The following is an 18298-nucleotide window of genomic DNA, read 5'->3' on the forward strand; positions in this document are numbered from 1 at the left end:
CTTTTTTGAGAAATATACAATATATAATACAAAGGCTAAATTTACAATCCTGTTATTAATGTTAATTGCTGACGAAATCAATTTCACAAATCTTAAGTTTGAAACTGTATTGAGCTTGCTCCAAATGGCAGTAGCACTAAAATAAACTACTACAACTACTTGTCCTAAAGTCGTGTCCTTTAATTTACATTCAATAAAACTAAAATAAACCAACAGTAGGCTAATATTATTATTAATAATAAAACAGCTCACATGTAGCATTTTCTGAATGTTAAGCGCCTCCTTTTCGACAAATAAGTAAAAAAAAAAACTTGTGTAGGCTTGAATTAGTGCCATTTAATTTAAATTCTTGGCAGAAGATTTGTAAAAAAAAAAAAAAAAAAAAAAAAAAAAAAGTTAAAGATCTGGCAACCCTGCGTGTGTTTTTGTTGTTGCTCAAGTCTCGTTTATCACATGATCCGAGTCACGTAGTCTGTTCTGTTGTTAAATAGCCGAGCGCTCCAGCCCTGCGGACAGACAGACAGACAGACAGACAGACTCACTTCATTGGCTATCACAAGACCAGCGCTGTCTGCAACACGCTACAACATATCTGTGCCATTTTTTTATGTTGTTAAAACTTTGTTGAGCTAAGTTTAACCAGACACGCCATACAGACGAGTGTTGGATAGAAACCCTTTAGAGCCCTAATATATCAGCGTGTTTTGGTGTCAGAAGGTTCCGAGCACATTTCATCCACGATGTCCGCCAACACACAGCAGAGCAAGAGCTGCCCCATTCCCACGCGCGTGCTGCACCTCAAAGACTGGTCTCAGCTCCCAGACTGCTACAGCCAGACCCCTGGAGGAACGCTCTTCTCCACCACTCCTGGGGGTAAGACTGCGTTTTTAGGACTGTTCAGTTTATCTTTTTGTTGTTGTTGTTGTTGTTGTTGTAGGTAGGTGAAGAACATGTACTTTGATGAATATTGTGTATCTTTTATCCACAGCCTGAGGTCTTAGCTGCATGGGCTCCCAGTGTGGTCTGTTTGTTGGTTTTAGGTGGATTTTTGGGAACTTGGGAGAGCAACTTTAACCAGCTAACCCTGCTAAGACCAGCAAACCATCTTGGAGTGGTTTAAGCTGTATGTTGTAACACATTTTGACATCCCCAATCACTATGTTGATAAAAAAAATCAAAACACTTGTGTGGATGTTGTATATCAAATTAAGCAAGGACATTTACTCATTCAAAATATGTGATCTCATTAACAAAGTTTAGGCAGTTTTCAAAGCCACTAAAAACTAATTTCTTGTTGGTTAAACTAATGGTGTTACAACTTTTACAAAATGAAATATTTTTTTAAGCTTGGCTTGCATTAATATATAGCATAGACCTGTGTTTTAATTAAATAAAGCTTTTTTTTCTCCATTGCGTTAGGGGATGAGCATGTAAATGAAAAATAAAACTTCTGCTTATGTTATTAAATTGTAAAAATCTGATATGTCAATTGTTTAACTGGTACTAAATTCCTGTTGCTACGCAAACGTTTGTTATGAACAACAAGTTAGTAATTTATGGCAGACCGTCTGCAGCAAGATAGCCCAACTGCCATGCGTCTTATGTAACAATGTCTGGTTATCTGATTCGCGACCAGCATGTCCCCAAAATGATACTAGGCATTGAGTTAATCTAATCATGTGAAAAACAAACACATGACCCCTTTATTTCTGGGCAGGACACGCATGTTTCTCAATCTCCTTTGTCCCTCGCTAGAATATCTTTCGCATGTGGCTGTAACTGTAACTGTAGCACATTCAGAGGAGGAGGCAATTCTTAGAAACACCCCTCCTCCTCTACAGCTGTTGTGGATTTCAGGAATAACAGGACTCTGTGCTCTGGAAAAGGAGTTCATTGGGGCCACTGTACATCATGGACGCTTCCCTCACCGCAGAATGAAAAATAACAGATCAGAGGCATGTGCGTACATGCATATATATAACTATATTTACCTACTCTCTAGCTGTGAATCATTGCATTACATCCAAAAATTCCATCCACAATTATGGAAACTACATTATATATATATATATATATAAGTACAAAAAAAATACTAAATTATAATTTGGGGGGAAATTGTGCTAAACTGTCACAATAAAAAGTAATAGTCAAATATTATATTAAAGATTAAGGCCTGGTTTCACAGACAGAGCTTAGATCAAGCCAGGTGTAGACCTTAGTTCAGTTAGGACATTTGAGTTAAACTTTTATAAATGTGTCTTAGACTAAACAAAATATTACTTGTGTGCATCTTGTGACAAAACAATGCCACTGACACATTTGAAGATATGCCAGTGCATGTTGTTTTCAGTTAAAACAGCTCAAACATGTATTTTAGCCTGGGACTAGCCTTTTCTGTGAAATAAAAGTGCAAATATAATAGCGCAAATTAATTAATTTTCTTTATACAAAATGTAATTTCTCATTTTTATTCCTGTTGGTTCAGGGGGTGAAAACTGATGCTTTTAACCTAAACAAATTGCACACTTATGCTATATTTAATTTCCCTGCATTTTAAAGCCTTTTACTTTCTTGATCTCTGAGATGTTGAAAAACGCTTGGGTTGGTCTCCCTGCATTCCACTGGCCAGAGCAGCTCCCAGTTGTGACCACTGTTCGTCCTGTCCCGTCTCCGTCCACACCCTACCCCTCCCCCTCCTCTCCCAACCCCCTTTTGTCCAGAACACATTGCACTGAATAGCAAAAGTTGCGTAACATGTTTTTCAGCCACTACCGAGCTGCCTTCAACTACAACAGAGACACATTACTTCTTAACAGTTCTTAGGTCAGAAAACAATCTAACCTAGGGCTAGCTAAGCGATTCAAGTTTGTTCACAACTCCTCGTAACATGAGGTTAAACTCATGTGCTACACTGTGTTTCCCCGTGGCTCAGCTCGGCATTCTCACGTGCAGACGTGCTCAAATTTCCTGGAACTAAAATGGGAGGTGCTGAGTCCTGCAATTCAGTTCACCCCATTTTTTTTGAGAGCTTCTTTTCACTTGCAAAATGTCAAACATTTGAGTCTTTGTTTGCTGTCTAATAGCATGGGCGTGTTAAGTGGCACGTCGAGTTGGTTGCTATCTTTCTTTTATTTTGTTAAATAGATTAGAATTGCTGTTCGTTTGGTACAGTCCCAAGAAAACCATACGAAGCCACATTTCAACGATTGATTTTGAGTGCTAACACATTCGACTTGAATCCTAGGTTTGTTGTTTTCTCACTCGTGATAGTCTGCAGCCTAGAATGTAAATATGTGTTTCTAGCCATGTGATTGGTTGCTATAATATATGTCCGTTCCCTCCTCCAGGAACTCGGATCATTTATGACAGAAAGTTCCTCCTGGACTGTAGGAACTCTCCCATCGCCCGGACCCCACCCTGTTGTTTGCCCCAGATTCCTGGAGTGACCATTCCTTCACACCATCCAATGTCCAAACTGCAGGAACTCAAAGAGGAGTTGGAGGAGGAGAAGGATCTGGCAGGTAAAGTTGCTGTCTGCTCCAGAAAAAGAAAGAAAACCTGTTCTGTGATAATCTTTCCAGGAAACATTAAGCCCTCAGGTTTCTCAGGTTGAAGCAAATTAATTTCAGTATATTCTGTACTCTTTGGAAAACAAGGTTCATTGGGGTTCTATATAGCCATTATGTTTAACAGATGATTTCTTTAATGTGATAAATATGTTTATGAGCTGTTTGATCCATAACATTTAATTAAAATAAAAAATGAATGAATTAAAACTAAATCCATAAAATGATACCATGATGGGAACCTCTAAAAGGTTCTATATGAAGCACCTGACAGAACCCTATAAGGTTATATACATATATAAGGTTTCTCCGTTCAAATGCCTCAAAAAACAACCTCTCTATTTCTTTTTTTTTAAGCTGATGACAACCAGTTTGAGATGGACATTTGAGTCTTTCATCTACCTCCTGTGGAGAGCTCTCTATTTTATCTGTCGGGATGATGCTACTTACCTCACAATCAGCGGACATCACATATTCACCAGATTAATGGGCTTTTTAATGAGCTAAACACCCAAGGGGTGTCTTTTTCTTTTGATTAAAAGTATATGTTCAACGTTTACCAGAAAAAACATGATTGTTTGTAAGTGGCGGTAAGTTCTTTATTGTACATATGGTACTTTCTACTTTTTTTTTTTTTTTAAAGATAATGTAGCATTATGTGTGAGCCAGGACAAAATCTATCATTTCTGAGCATTAAATCTCAGCAAACATTGTTGATTGTTTAATGGTCTAGGACGATTAAATGCCAAATGAATGTCTGTTGCATATGTTTGGTGTTTCGCCCTGGAAAAGCACATCAGAACATAGATGTACACCACCGTGTCCCCTCAGGGTTTTCCTGGTGTTTCATTTGCCTGGATTTCCTCAGGTTTTATTATTTTGATTGAAATAAAAAAATGAGACAATACTCGTCCTTTGATCAATTTGGAGTTTGTGCAAAAGGCTATGGAAAATTACAGATTGGGAAAGTGCATTCTAATGATCTTGGTTTCAAAACTTGCCTACAAAAATCATGGTAACTTCACTCTGCTAGACAGATTTACATTTACAGAAGGAAATGCCAGTGCTTGCCAGGCAGAATAATTTACAAGTAGATATTATGGTTGTCGTGGAACACAACAACAGCAAAGAATTGGCATGAAAAAATTTAAATGAAAAAAAAAAAAATGTTTTGGAGCAAAACAAGATATAAGTGGATACTTTTCTCAATACTTTTGGGGTTGGTAAGATTTTATGTTTTTGAAAAAAGTCTCACTCACCAAGGCTGCATTTATTTGATAAAATATAATTGATTTCTGTGATCAAAGCTGAATTTTCAGCATCATTACTCCAGTCTTCTTCAGTCACATGATCCTTCATAAATCATTCTAATATGCTAAGATTAGTTTTTTTGTTAGTTAATTCTGCTTAATATTTTTGTGGAAATTGTGAAAAACAATCCTCAAGATTCTGGAAAATGCAGCATTTCTTTGAAATAGAAATCTTGTTACATTGTAAATGCCTTTACTGTCACTTTTGTGACTCTTACTGACCCCAAACTTCGAAAGAGTAGTTTATATGACATATATACCTAGATCAGGCTGGTTACAATGGCTTCTACTGGTAGATGCTGTAACTACACACCATGGCACTTTTGGACTCCCTTCTAGAAGGTTTTAACTTAAAACTCCGTCAAAATGCATATTAGCTCAAGGGAAAACATTCTGGAAATGGAAAAAAGTCTACTGCAGTTTTAAATAGACTTTCAAGTTCTAACAAAAGCAGAAATGAAAGATGCATGCGTTGCATAACTTCTCTATCGCACAGATTAAGTTTGAAACAAGCCGTTTTGTCCCTCTAGGCTGTGTTCCAAACTAATTACTGTCAGGTTTAGAGACAAACTGGCCCAGTTTAACCAGAGCCTTTTTCTATTCTACATTTATTGGCCAGCTACCTCTATAAAACAAACTTAACTGAACTCTCTCAACCTCTTACAGTGACCTAGTTTTCAATCATTGTAATATTATATCTTACAAGGATTTCTTTTAGACATACTCATTTCTTCAAATGCAAACTTCAGGTTGATGGTTCATAAAGACAACTTCATTGTGGAGACTGAACGCAAAAGCATTAGACATACAATAGACATCTTAAAAATCAAGTTTATTTCTTGAAATTTGTCCAAGACACTGGAGGAATGTGTATCCAGTGTTTCGAGAAAGAATCATGTTACAATTACCTGTGTATGTTTTGAGGTATAGTTTAATCACTATTAAAGCCACTCTTAAATATCTAACAAGACAGGAGGAAATCTCCTTAAAAGCAGTAGAGGAAAAAAAGAAAAAAAAAAAAGAAATAAAAAAAAAAGAAATAAAAACACTTGTCAAGACTTGCCACTATAAGATTTCAATGGACAAGCTTACAATCGTTAAGAAATCCCTTTTCATCTCACCTTGAAGCCATGCAACTTTGCAACACAGAGCACAGGTGACAGGAAAAATAATATAATCTGAAAACACTAAAGAAAAGTTAACCAAAACTGTTTATTTTGAATGCATTTTGAGAGCTCTGAGTCTAGATGTGATAGACACAGCCATGATGTAAAATACAACCATACAATACATTAGAATCAAAAAGGTACCAAAAAGTACAGTAAAAAATAACACTTCCATCTCTGGAAATGTAAAAGGACACAAAAAACAAAACAAAAAAATAAAACAAATGTGACAAGTGACATTTGCACCCCACCCCCCCAGTTCCTTATGTTTTCTGTACAAAATGAAGCAGAAGTCCAGATTCTGCCAGCTTCCAAAAGTAAAAGACCCCAATGTTCACTGTGACCAGACGGCTGGTTCCTGCTCGGTAGCTTTACGACCTTAAAGAGAGAAAACACAGATTTAGTTGCTTTTAAATCACATTTACAATACATGTATTTTATATTATAAAAAAAAAAAAAAAAAAAAAAAAAAAAATGAAGTGAAGAGATGGGGCCTATCATGATCTACCACTACAACCCTACTGTGTCACTACAACCCTCCCCAAACGGATCGTTCTATCGGCCTTATAGTTTGGCTGGGTCAATGAAGATGAATTGGTAATGGAGCGACAATTAAAATTAACCTTACCATGAGTGGTGGGAAAAAAGTTAAAATTCATACCTTAACTACACATGATCAGTATGGCTTGTAGCTACTCTGGTGAGCCCCACGTCTTGGAGTTTTTCCATAGCTTGTATTGCCCTGGTCTAGGGGGGTAAGAGAAGAGCAGAGAAAGGAACTTGAGTCCCTCGTATTCACAAGAACCCAACGGGGACGGTGGGGAAACCCCAAGGTCAATCAGTGCTTACTGTAGTCATATCCTCCGCCGTAGCCGTAGTAGCCTCCGGAGTAATCGTAGTTGCCGTAGCCTCCGTATCCACCGTAACCTTGCTGTCCACCGTAGCCGTAACCCTGGTTACCATAGCCTTGATTCCAGTAGTTGTTGTAGCCCTGATTCCAGTTCTGACCCTGGCCTATAAAACAAAAGAAACCATTTCAAACACACCATATCTGTAAGCGACTTAAACCATAAAGCAATTGGTCTTTACTTAAGCTTTGTGGGGTATTAGAACAGATTTGAGATCAGCCAAATCTTTTAAGATGGATAAAATCTGAAGATTTCACATGTACAATAAAAATATCTGTGTGAGCAATACAAAAGCCCTATTCGGACGGGATTGACTTTACAAGGGTAGATGGATTAATGCAATTTTACCACAGGAGGTCTGTAATCTTAATGGCCAATTCGCACAGGATAAGATATCTCAGTAAAACTAGCAGAAGTGGGAGGGGAAACTCGATTTGCGCTTCGCCGTCATCCTCCTGTTGTCATGTGCGCATTACGTTGCTTCCTGATATCACATGTGCAAACACACATAACCTAATATATATATATATATATATATATATATATATATATATATATATATATATATATATATATATATATATATAAAAAATAGTTATGTCCGGTCGAACGATGTATTAACTGACTTCAGATTGGATAATGTTGGTAATAGGCACTTACCTAACGCTAAAAGATGTTTCGTGCTTTCTGATCTGAATGGTGTGTGGAAAACACTTTTTTTCACAGTTTTGCCACAGACTTGTCCCAGCGTCTAGATCGCAACTGAATGCTTTTAAGCGTCTCCATACTTGAAAAACCACGGAAAACTACTTTTAAACAGGAAATTACTAAATATTTACGTACATTACAGCGGGTCTATTCGCTATTAGGTAATTTTTCTGGACCTTTTTACTGACGTTGTCCATAATGATTACCGAGATGGCACACCGAATAGGGCTATAATCTTATTCAGAATTTGTTATTCGAATTACAAATGTTTAACATTAACCCCTGGTTTCACAGACAAGGCTTTAAAGGGATAGTTCACCCAAAAATGAATATTCGGTTATAATTTACTCACTCTCAATTTGTTCCAAACCTGTATGAATTTCTTTATAAGGGTAAGTGATGATTTTCATTTTAGGGTGAACTATCCTTTTATGCCTGGTCTCAGACTAAAATGCATGTTCGAGACATTTTAACTGAAAGCAACTTTCACTAATATCTATCAGAGCCATTGTTTTGTCTTAAGATGCACATCAATAATATTTTAAGGCATGTTTATAAAAGCTATGTAAATGTCCTAATTGAACTAAGGCCTAATTCCTGGCTTAATCTAAGTCCTGTCTGTGAAACCAGGCCTTAATCAAATTATAAGACATCAAGATTCACAAAGTTTGTTTAAACTAGCCAGCATTAGATCTATATACAGATAGACGACTGTACATCTGTTTTGCTGTTGCAGATCAGTGCATATTTGATAAGCACAGTCATCTAGTTAAACTTTACACAGACTACAGTTTGAGTGGCAGATGAGAAAGTCCAACAGGAGATAGACGTTAGGCTTTACTAACCTCCACGCCCCCTTCCTCTTCCTCCTCCTCCTCCACCAAAGCGACCTCCGTACTGCTGCTGCTGGTACACTTCCGGCCACTGTGGCTGGTGGATTTCAAAATCTACCAGCCACTGAATGTTTTTACCAGCCACTTTCTTGTTTTTAACCGACAATGTGTAACTGCATGTGAAAATTAATACTACAAGATCTACTATACTCAAGCAGTTTATTTAATCTCAAGTCTCAATTAAATACTGACATTCTCTCTTTCTCTCTTATACACACACCATGAACTGATATACATTTCATTAAATGAGTAGGGAATATTAAACATTTGGATGATTTGTGGTCTTTTATGGCTTCCAGTTAGGGCTGCAAGATTATGACAAAAATCATATTTGTCGATTATTCCCTTGAAATTGTAATTACGATTATTAATTACGATTATCATAATTCACATTGAATGATGTTTTGAATAGTTTGGCCATGGAACCCACATTTCCCCATGGTCATCAAGCTGCGACCAACCTTTTTAGGAATTATGTAGGCCTATTATAATACATTTGTTTACACAAAAATTGTTGACACACACAAGTTCTGTCCCCCTTAACATAATAAAATATAAGAATATGACTAATACTGATAAATAAACAGTATAGGCCTACAAGGTTAAGCTATTAAATAGCAGTCTCAAACTAGTTTTTGTTAATACAATCTTGGTATGAGCCACCACAGTCATATAAAAATATAGAAAAAAACAACAAGTGGCATTTTGAGGTTATGGAAACAACAGTTTGGCTACCATGGTGATACACAATACTTACAAGAACTGTTAAAGAAACATGGAAGCTGCTTCTGATAAATAGAATGAACATCATACCTGCATGCAAAACACATGACGTACCAATAATCTGATTTATTTGTATTTTACTTTTATTTCGTTACTTACTAATTTACGACGTTGCATGCTCGTATTTCTTTTGCGCTTTAGTGAAGTGATACAGCGCGCGCCGGCGCATTTGCGCGTGCAATTAAAGAGTGCAGGCTACGAGCACAGTGTAACGCTGACAGGACATGAAATTTCGTTTTTCTGAGATGAGATTTTTTTTCTTTACAAGTTATGAAAATAACGATAGAATAATGACACTGACATATAGCCTGACACCATCTCGTCTGACCGCAGATACTGAATCTGGACAACGCGGGTTTTTTATATAGTGAAGCGATATACAGCGCGCTCCACCGCATTTGCGCTTGCAATTGAAGAGTGCGCGCTACTGCAATATAGCGGCTGAGAGAACAGGAAAGTCCGTTTTTCTGAAGTGAGTTCATGTTTTCTTTGCAGACCTCTTAACGCCTGCGATGTAACGCCACATTTTTTTTGAAGGGTGTGCCTCTTCTAGTGTCCTCCGTCCGGGTGAAACAGTATGCTATTTTTATTTACCCGCCACGGTGGCCGGTAGGTGAAGCGAGTTTACCCGCCACAACACAAAATCACCCGCATTTGGCTGGTGGCGGGTGCTAATTTCCATCCCTGATCTGACAGTTCAAAATGTAGGTCTTAAAATAAATCCATATGAAACAATCCGTTTAATCCAAGTCTTCAGAAGAGACGTGATTTAATTCAGGCTTTCAATCACATATAAACATTGATCACCGAACAATCTTTACACCATTCAATTTTGGTAACGGAAGCTCTGGCATGTTCGCTTGACGTGCAAGGACCAATGAGGTTCATTCTCGTGTTAGGCAGCACGCTAGAGCTTCTACAAGAACCAATGAGGTTCATTCTCACAAGTACAGTTGAGCTTCTGATTATATTCGCTGATCAATGTTTATGTGTGAATAAAAGCCTAAATTAAATCTGTTCATCATATAAAGTGATCAAGTCTCTTCAGAAGACTTGGACTAAACCCCTTCATTCATATGGATTTATTTAACGATCTCTTTATGAACCTTTTGAAGTGTCAGAATTTTGTGTGAATAGACTTTCAATGGAGGGACAGAAATCTCCCAGGTTTCATTAAAAATATCTTAATTTGTGTTTCGAAGATGAACAAAAGACTTTTGAAACAACATAAGAGAGAGTAAATGATGACAGAATTAAAATTTTTGTGTGAACTAACCCTTTAAAGGACAAAGCTGAATAAAAAGTGACCCATCTTGGTCCTTCTGGATGATCCAATTCTGGAGATTTAATACAAATTTCAACTAATCCTAATTTTAAAGATTAAATGACTAAAACTGAGTACTTTGATTTAAATGATCAAAGTTCATTTATGTGCAAATGATGGTCCGATGAGCTAAAATACACCTTAGATGTAGGCATACTGTTTAATTTTGTGTAAAGTGGGGAATTTGAACTTCCTATCAAACATACCTGCAAAAAATTGGACAATTTCCTCCTTGCTGCATCCGAAGGGCAGACCGCGAAGCCTAACCAGGCCGTCTCCTCCTGTGTCTGGGCAGTTCGGTCCGGTGTGCTTCAGAACCCAGTCCATCTCAACACTGTTGGATTTGAAAACTGAAACCACACATTAATCAATCAGCATTTTGCCATGAATTATTAAGGATCCTAACTAAGGCAAAAGGAGCTGCCTACCTTCCACGTAACGGTGCCCCATGGTTTCACGGTCTTTCTTCACTGCGATTTTAAGACCTTCCTCCGATTCAAACTCTACAAATGCCTCTCCACTTGGTCGTCCTTCCCGTGTATATGTGAAGTGTATGCTTGTTCCATTGTTCGCAATTTTGCATTCTATAATAAAATTTAGCTAGAATTAGTCAAGCAGGAAATAAACTATGGGTGTAACAATATATCGTGTCACAATATATCGCAATACAAAAATGCAACAATATGTATCGTGGATAGTTCACCCAAAATAAAAATTACCCTGTGAGAAAAAAATTCAGTTTTCAGAGTCAGTACTAGATTAAACTACAATATATTATGTTGAATATAATGTATAATAATGGGGGAATATTAGTGGGTCCTGATAATGCTTATGTTATAAGTCTTATGTTACCAGTAAAAAGTGGCCTACATTATTTTAAATATATCTAGCCAGTGACAGAGTGCGTCTAAAATAATTCTGTATTTTCAGGTTCAGAATCATAAATATATTTATTCTTGTGTCACCATTGTCCAAGCCTATTCATTTACACCCACAATGTTATATCAAATTTAACATTTAATCAACAGTACGTTTTTTCTTAACCTTTTATTATACGTCTTCGCAATAATATCGTATAGTGATATGTATCGAATCGTGAAATTAGGGTATCGTTACACCCCTAGAATAAACCATAAGGAGAAAATATGGAGATTTAAGCAGAGGCTCTTTTACCTGAGAAAAACCTCTGGACTTCATCAACAGAGCAGGACCAGGGCAAACCTCTGACTCGCACCACAAACCCCTCTCCATCCGCCATGCTGGAAATAACCCTGCTTTAACAAAATATTAAATACGTCAATCTATACACTACAGTATTACATCCAGACTAATATACGTTTTAAAATGAACTGTATTTCATAACGTTTTATGCATCTCAAATGGAGCAACACTGCATGGTTAACAACCCAGACATACAACATATAAGGCAAAATGCTCAGTCAAAAACACTCATATAGTTTATTCAAAACACACACATACAGGTCCAACTAATAAAAAGCTAAACCAATCAATCATGCACCTAAGCATTCCATATTCAGCCAAAATGAAAAACCAAAAGAAGACCCTTTTAGGCATAAAATAATAGTTAATAGTAAATAGTTATATTTACTTCATAAATGGGAAACTGTTTTGCATAACTGATGAAACGAAACTGTTAGCTTTAGCGAGCTAACTTAGCTGAACCACATACCTTCTGATAAACCCCCCAAAGACGCTTCGTCTACTCAACCGAAGCAATCCAATTTATCTGCCCCTTAATAAAGTATTTTATCACTTCTTATATACGTCTATAATAATTAAATGAATAATAAAAAACGAGAAACTGAACGGCGCCCGCGTATGAACGGGAGATAAACGGCGTTCTTCACCGGATTCTAACCGAAACTAAAAGAGGCGTTTGGCGACCCCTCCTGTTTGGAGTGTGAAACTACAGCGCTCTAAATCTGTATGACAAAAAACATTTTCGTACATGACATCTGATTTTGCGAAACAAACCACTGATCTATATAGAGTCTTTTTACAGATCATCAGTGAAACAAACCCAACAGATATAGGAAACTATTACTATTTACTCAGGACTATTACAATTCGAAACAAACCTTTTACAACTGTGTAAAGTTTCTATTTACAAATTATAATCATTAAAAAACGACTTAATCACTACTTAATCATTGATTGGACCAATTTAAGATCAATACATTTTCTTAACTTTTTTGAGAAATATACAATATATAATACAAAGGCTAAATTTACAATCCTGTTATTAATGTTAATTGCTGACGAAATCAATTTCACAAATCTTAAGTTTGAAACTGTATTGAGCTTGCTCCAAATGGCAGTAGCACTAAAATAAACTACTACAACTACTTGTCCTAAAGTCGTGTCCTTTAATTTACATTCAATAAAACTAAAATAAACCAACAGTAGGCTAATATTATTATTAATAATAAAACAGCTCACATGTAGCATTTTCTGAATGTTAAGCGCCTCCTTTTCGACAAATAAGTAAAAAAAAAAACTTGTGTAGGCTTGAATTAGTGCCATTTAATTTAAATTCTTGGCAGAAGATTTGTAAAAAAAAAAAAAAAAAAAAAAAAAAAAAAGTTAAAGATCTGGCAACCCTGCGTGTGTTTTTGTTGTTGCTCAAGTCTCGTTTATCACATGATCCGAGTCACGTAGTCTGTTCTGTTGTTAAATAGCCGAGCGCTCCAGCCCTGCGGACAGACAGACAGACAGACAGACAGACTCACTTCATTGGCTATCACAAGACCAGCGCTGTCTGCAACACGCTACAACATATCTGTGCCATTTTTTTATGTTGTTAAAACTTTGTTGAGCTAAGTTTAACCAGACACGCCATACAGACGAGTGTTGGATAGAAACCCTTTAGAGCCCTAATATATCAGCGTGTTTTGGTGTCAGAAGGTTCCGAGCACATTTCATCCACGATGTCCGCCAACACACAGCAGAGCAAGAGCTGCCCCATTCCCACGCGCGTGCTGCACCTCAAAGACTGGTCTCAGCTCCCAGACTGCTACAGCCAGACCCCTGGAGGAACGCTCTTCTCCACCACTCCTGGGGGTAAGACTGCGTTTTTAGGACTGTTCAGTTTATCTTTTTGTTGTTGTTGTTGTTGTTGTTGTAGGTAGGTGAAGAACATGTACTTTGATGAATATTGTGTATCTTTTATCCACAGCCTGAGGTCTTAGCTGCATGGGCTCCCAGTGTGGTCTGTTTGTTGGTTTTAGGTGGATTTTTGGGAACTTGGGAGAGCAACTTTAACCAGCTAACCCTGCTAAGACCAGCAAACCATCTTGGAGTGGTTTAAGCTGTATGTTGTAACACATTTTGACATCCCCAATCACTATGTTGATAAAAAAAATCAAAACACTTGTGTGGATGTTGTATATCAAATTAAGCAAGGACATTTACTCATTCAAAATATGTGATCTCATTAACAAAGTTTAGGCAGTTTTCAAAGCCACTAAAAACTAATTTCTTGTTGGTTAAACTAATGGTGTTACAACTTTTACAAAATGAAATATTTTTTTAAGCTTGGCTTGCATTAATATATAGCATAGACCTGTGTTTTAATTAAATAAAGCTTTTTTTTCTCCATTGCGTTAGGGGATGAGCATGTAAATGAAAAATAAAACTTCTGCTTATGTTATTAAATTGTAAAAATCTGATATGTCAATTGTTTAACTGGTACTAAATTCCTGTTGCTACGCAAACGTTTGTTATGAACAACAAGTTAGTAATTTATGGCAGACCGTCTGCAGCAAGATAGCCCAACTGCCATGCGTCTTATGTAACAATGTCTGGTTATCTGATTCGCGACCAGCATGTCCCCAAAATGATACTAGGCATTGAGTTAATCTAATCATGTGAAAAACAAACACATGACCCCTTTATTTCTGGGCAGGACACGCATGTTTCTCAATCTCCTTTGTCCCTCGCTAGAATATCTTTCGCATGTGGCTGTAACTGTAACTGTAGCACATTCAGAGGAGGAGGCAATTCTTAGAAACACCCCTCCTCCTCTACAGCTGTTGTGGATTTCAGGAATAACAGGACTCTGTGCTCTGGAAAAGGAGTTCATTGGGGCCACTGTACATCATGGACGCTTCCCTCACCGCAGAATGAAAAATAACAGATCAGAGGCATGTGCGTACATGCATATATATAACTATATTTACCTACTCTCTAGCTGTGAATCATTGCATTACATCCAAAAATTCCATCCACAATTATGGAAACTACATTATATATATATATATATATAAGTACAAAAAAAATACTAAATTATAATTTGGGGGGAAATTGTGCTAAACTGTCACAATAAAAAGTAATAGTCAAATATTATATTAAAGATTAAGGCCTGGTTTCACAGACAGAGCTTAGATCAAGCCAGGTGTAGACCTTAGTTCAGTTAGGACATTTGAGTTAAACTTTTATAAATGTGTCTTAGACTAAACAAAATATTACTTGTGTGCATCTTGTGACAAAACAATGCCACTGACACATTTGAAGATATGCCAGTGCATGTTGTTTTCAGTTAAAACAGCTCAAACATGTATTTTAGCCTGGGACTAGCCTTTTCTGTGAAATAAAAGTGCAAATATAATAGCGCAAATTAATTAATTTTCTTTATACAAAATGTAATTTCTCATTTTTATTCCTGTTGGTTCAGGGGGTGAAAACTGATGCTTTTAACCTAAACAAATTGCACACTTATGCTATATTTAATTTCCCTGCATTTTAAAGCCTTTTACTTTCTTGATCTCTGAGATGTTGAAAAACGCTTGGGTTGGTCTCCCTGCATTCCACTGGCCAGAGCAGCTCCCAGTTGTGACCACTGTTCGTCCTGTCCCGTCTCCGTCCACACCCTACCCCTCCCCCTCCTCTCCCAACCCCCTTTTGTCCAGAACACATTGCACTGAATAGCAAAAGTTGCGTAACATGTTTTTCAGCCACTACCGAGCTGCCTTCAACTACAACAGAGACACATTACTTCTTAACAGTTCTTAGGTCAGAAAACAATCTAACCTAGGGCTAGCTAAGCGATTCAAGTTTGTTCACAACTCCTCGTAACATGAGGTTAAACTCATGTGCTACACTGTGTTTCCCCGTGGCTCAGCTCGGCATTCTCACGTGCAGACGTGCTCAAATTTCCTGGAACTAAAATGGGAGGTGCTGAGTCCTGCAATTCAGTTCACCCCATTTTTTTTGAGAGCTTCTTTTCACTTGCAAAATGTCAAACATTTGAGTCTTTGTTTGCTGTCTAATAGCATGGGCGTGTTAAGTGGCACGTCGAGTTGGTTGCTATCTTTCTTTTATTTTGTTAAATAGATTAGAATTGCTGTTCGTTTGGTACAGTCCCAAGAAAACCATACGAAGCCACATTTCAACGATTGATTTTGAGTGCTAACACATTCGACTTGAATCCTAGGTTTGTTGTTTTCTCACTCGTGATAGTCTGCAGCCTAGAATGTAAATATGTGTTTCTAGCCATGTGATTGGTTGCTATAATATATGTCCGTTCCCTCCTCCAGGAACTCGGATCATTTATGACAGAAAGTTCCTCCTGGACTGTAGGAACTCTCCCATCGCCCGGACCCCACCCTGTTGTTTGCCCCAGATTCCTGGAGTGACCATTCCTTCACACCATCCAATGTCCAAACTGCAGGAACTCAAAGAGGAGTTGGAGGAGGAGAAGGATCTGGCAGGTAAAGTTGCTGTCTGCTCCAGAAAAAGAAAGAAAACCTGTTCTGTGATAATCTTTCCAGGAAACATTAAGCCCTCAGGTTTCTCAGGTTGAAGCAAATTAATTTCAGTATATTCTGTACTCTTTGGAAAACAAGGTTCATTGGGGTTCTATATAGCCATTATGTTTAACAGATGATTTCTTTAATGTGATAAATATGTTTATGAGCTGTTTGATCCATAACATTTAATTAAAATAAAAAATGAATGAATTAAAACTAAATCCATAAAATGATACCATGATGGGAACCTCTAAAAGGTTCTATATGAAGCACCTGACAGAACCCTATAAGGTTATATACATATATAAGGTTTCTCCGTTCAAATGCCTCAAAAAACAACCTCTCTATTTCTTTTTTTTTAAGCTGATGACAACCAGTTTGAGATGGACATTTGAGTCTTTCATCTACCTCCTGTGGAGAGCTCTCTATTTTATCTGTCGGGATGATGCTACTTACCTCACAATCAGCGGACATCACATATTCACCAGATTAATGGGCTTTTTAATGAGCTAAACACCCAAGGGGTGTCTTTTTCTTTTGATTAAAAGTATATGTTCAACGTTTACCAGAAAAAACATGATTGTTTGTAAGTGGCGGTAAGTTCTTTATTGTACATATGGTACTTTCTACTTTTTTTTTTTTTTTAAAGATAATGTAGCATTATGTGTGAGCCAGGACAAAATCTATCATTTCTGAGCATTAAATCTCAGCAAACATTGTTGATTGTTTAATGGTCTAGGACGATTAAATGCCAAATGAATGTCTGTTGCATATGTTTGGTGTTTCGCCCTGGAAAAGCACATCAGAACATAGATGTACACCACCGTGTCCCCTCAGGGTTTTCCTGGTGTTTCATTTGCCTGGATTTCCTCAGGTTTTATTATTTTGATTGAAATAAAAAAATGAGACAATACTCGTCCTTTGATCAATTTGGAGTTTGTGCAAAAGGCTATGGAAAATTACAGATTGGGAAAGTGCATTCTAATGATCTTGGTTTCAAAACTTGCCTACAAAAATCATGGTAACTTCACTCTGCTAGACAGATTTACATTTACAGAAGGAAATGCCAGTGCTTGCCAGGCAGAATAATTTACAAGTAGATATTATGGTTGTCGTGGAACACAACAACAGCAAAGAATTGGCATGAAAAAATTTAAATGAAAAAAAAAAAAATGTTTTGGAGCAAAACAAGATATAAGTGGATACTTTTCTCAATACTTTTGGGGTTGGTAAGATTTTATGTTTTTGAAAAAAGTCTCACTCACCAAGGCTGCATTTATTTGATAAAATATAATTGATTTCTGTGATCAAAGCTGAATTTTCAGCATCATTACTCCAGTCTTCTTCAGTCACATGATCCTTCATAAATCATTCTAATATGCTAAGATTAGTTTTTTTGTTAGTTAATTCTGCTTAATATTTTTGTGGAAATTGTGAAAAACAATCCTCAAGATTCTGGAAAATGCAGCATTTCTTTGAAATAGAAATCTTGTTACATTGTAAATGCCTTTACTGTCACTTTTGTGACTCTTACTGACCCCAAACTTCGAAAGAGTAGTTTATATGACATATATACCTAGATCAGGCTGGTTACAATGGCTTCTACTGGTAGATGCTGTAACTACACACCATGGCACTTTTGGACTCCCTTCTAGAAGGTTTTAACTTAAAACTCCGTCAAAATGCATATTAGCTCAAGGGAAAACATTCTGGAAATGGAAAAAAGTCTACTGCAGTTTTAAATAGACTTTCAAGTTCTAACAAAAGCAGAAATGAAAGATGCATGCGTTGCATAACTTCTCTATCGCACAGATTAAGTTTGAAACAAGCCGTTTTGTCCCTCTAGGCTGTGTTCCAAACTAATTACTGTCA

General features: G+C 37.0%; 3 protein-coding genes across 9 annotated transcripts; 2 read left to right on the plus strand and 1 right to left on the minus strand.

Annotated features, from left to right (window-relative positions):
- The first annotated feature begins 430 nt into the window (after positions 1 to 430).
- LOC308700654 (eukaryotic translation initiation factor 4E-binding protein 3-like) lies at positions 431 to 4479 on the plus strand. Its single transcript, XM_081382376.1, has 3 exons — positions 431 to 873; positions 3348 to 3521; positions 3924 to 4479. The coding sequence occupies exons 1-3, from the start codon at positions 741 to 743 to the stop codon at positions 3953 to 3955; spliced, it is 339 nt and encodes a 112-aa protein (XP_081238502.1). The 5' UTR covers positions 431 to 740; the 3' UTR covers positions 3956 to 4479.
- Positions 4480 to 5693: 1214 nt separating this feature from the next.
- On the minus strand, positions 5694 to 12572 carry LOC308700653 (heterogeneous nuclear ribonucleoprotein H-like). 7 transcript variants are annotated; one of them, XM_081382372.1, is made up of 7 exons: positions 12349 to 12572; positions 11832 to 11929; positions 11087 to 11242; positions 10865 to 11008; positions 6892 to 7056; positions 6704 to 6789; positions 5694 to 6420 (listed from the first exon to the last, which is right to left on the minus strand). In XM_081382372.1, the coding sequence occupies exons 2-6, from the start codon at positions 11914 to 11916 to the stop codon at positions 6719 to 6721; spliced, it is 621 nt and encodes a 206-aa protein (XP_081238498.1). In that variant the 5' UTR covers positions 11917 to 11929; positions 12349 to 12572; the 3' UTR covers positions 5694 to 6420; positions 6704 to 6718. The 7 variants fall into 7 exon arrangements, with proteins under 7 accessions (XP_081238498.1, XP_081238499.1, XP_081238497.1 ...); XM_081382373.1 differs by having other exon boundaries at positions 11832 to 11932; positions 12268 to 12572; XM_081382371.1 differs by having other exon boundaries at positions 11832 to 11932; positions 12349 to 12570.
- Positions 12573 to 13296: 724 nt separating this feature from the next.
- On the plus strand, positions 13297 to 17345 carry LOC308700399 (eukaryotic translation initiation factor 4E-binding protein 3-like). The gene is made up of 3 exons (XM_081382019.1): positions 13297 to 13739; positions 16214 to 16387; positions 16790 to 17345. Exons 1-3 carry the CDS (start codon positions 13607 to 13609, stop codon positions 16819 to 16821), a joined length of 339 nt encoding a protein of 112 aa, XP_081238145.1. The 5' UTR covers positions 13297 to 13606; the 3' UTR covers positions 16822 to 17345.
- Positions 17346 to 18298: the final 953 nt, after the last annotated feature.

The sequence above is a fragment of the Scardinius erythrophthalmus genome (genome assembly GCF_964197995.2).
Source record: "Scardinius erythrophthalmus genome assembly, chromosome: 13".
In the NCBI taxonomy this organism is placed as follows: domain Eukaryota; kingdom Metazoa; phylum Chordata; class Actinopteri; order Cypriniformes; family Leuciscidae; genus Scardinius; species Scardinius erythrophthalmus.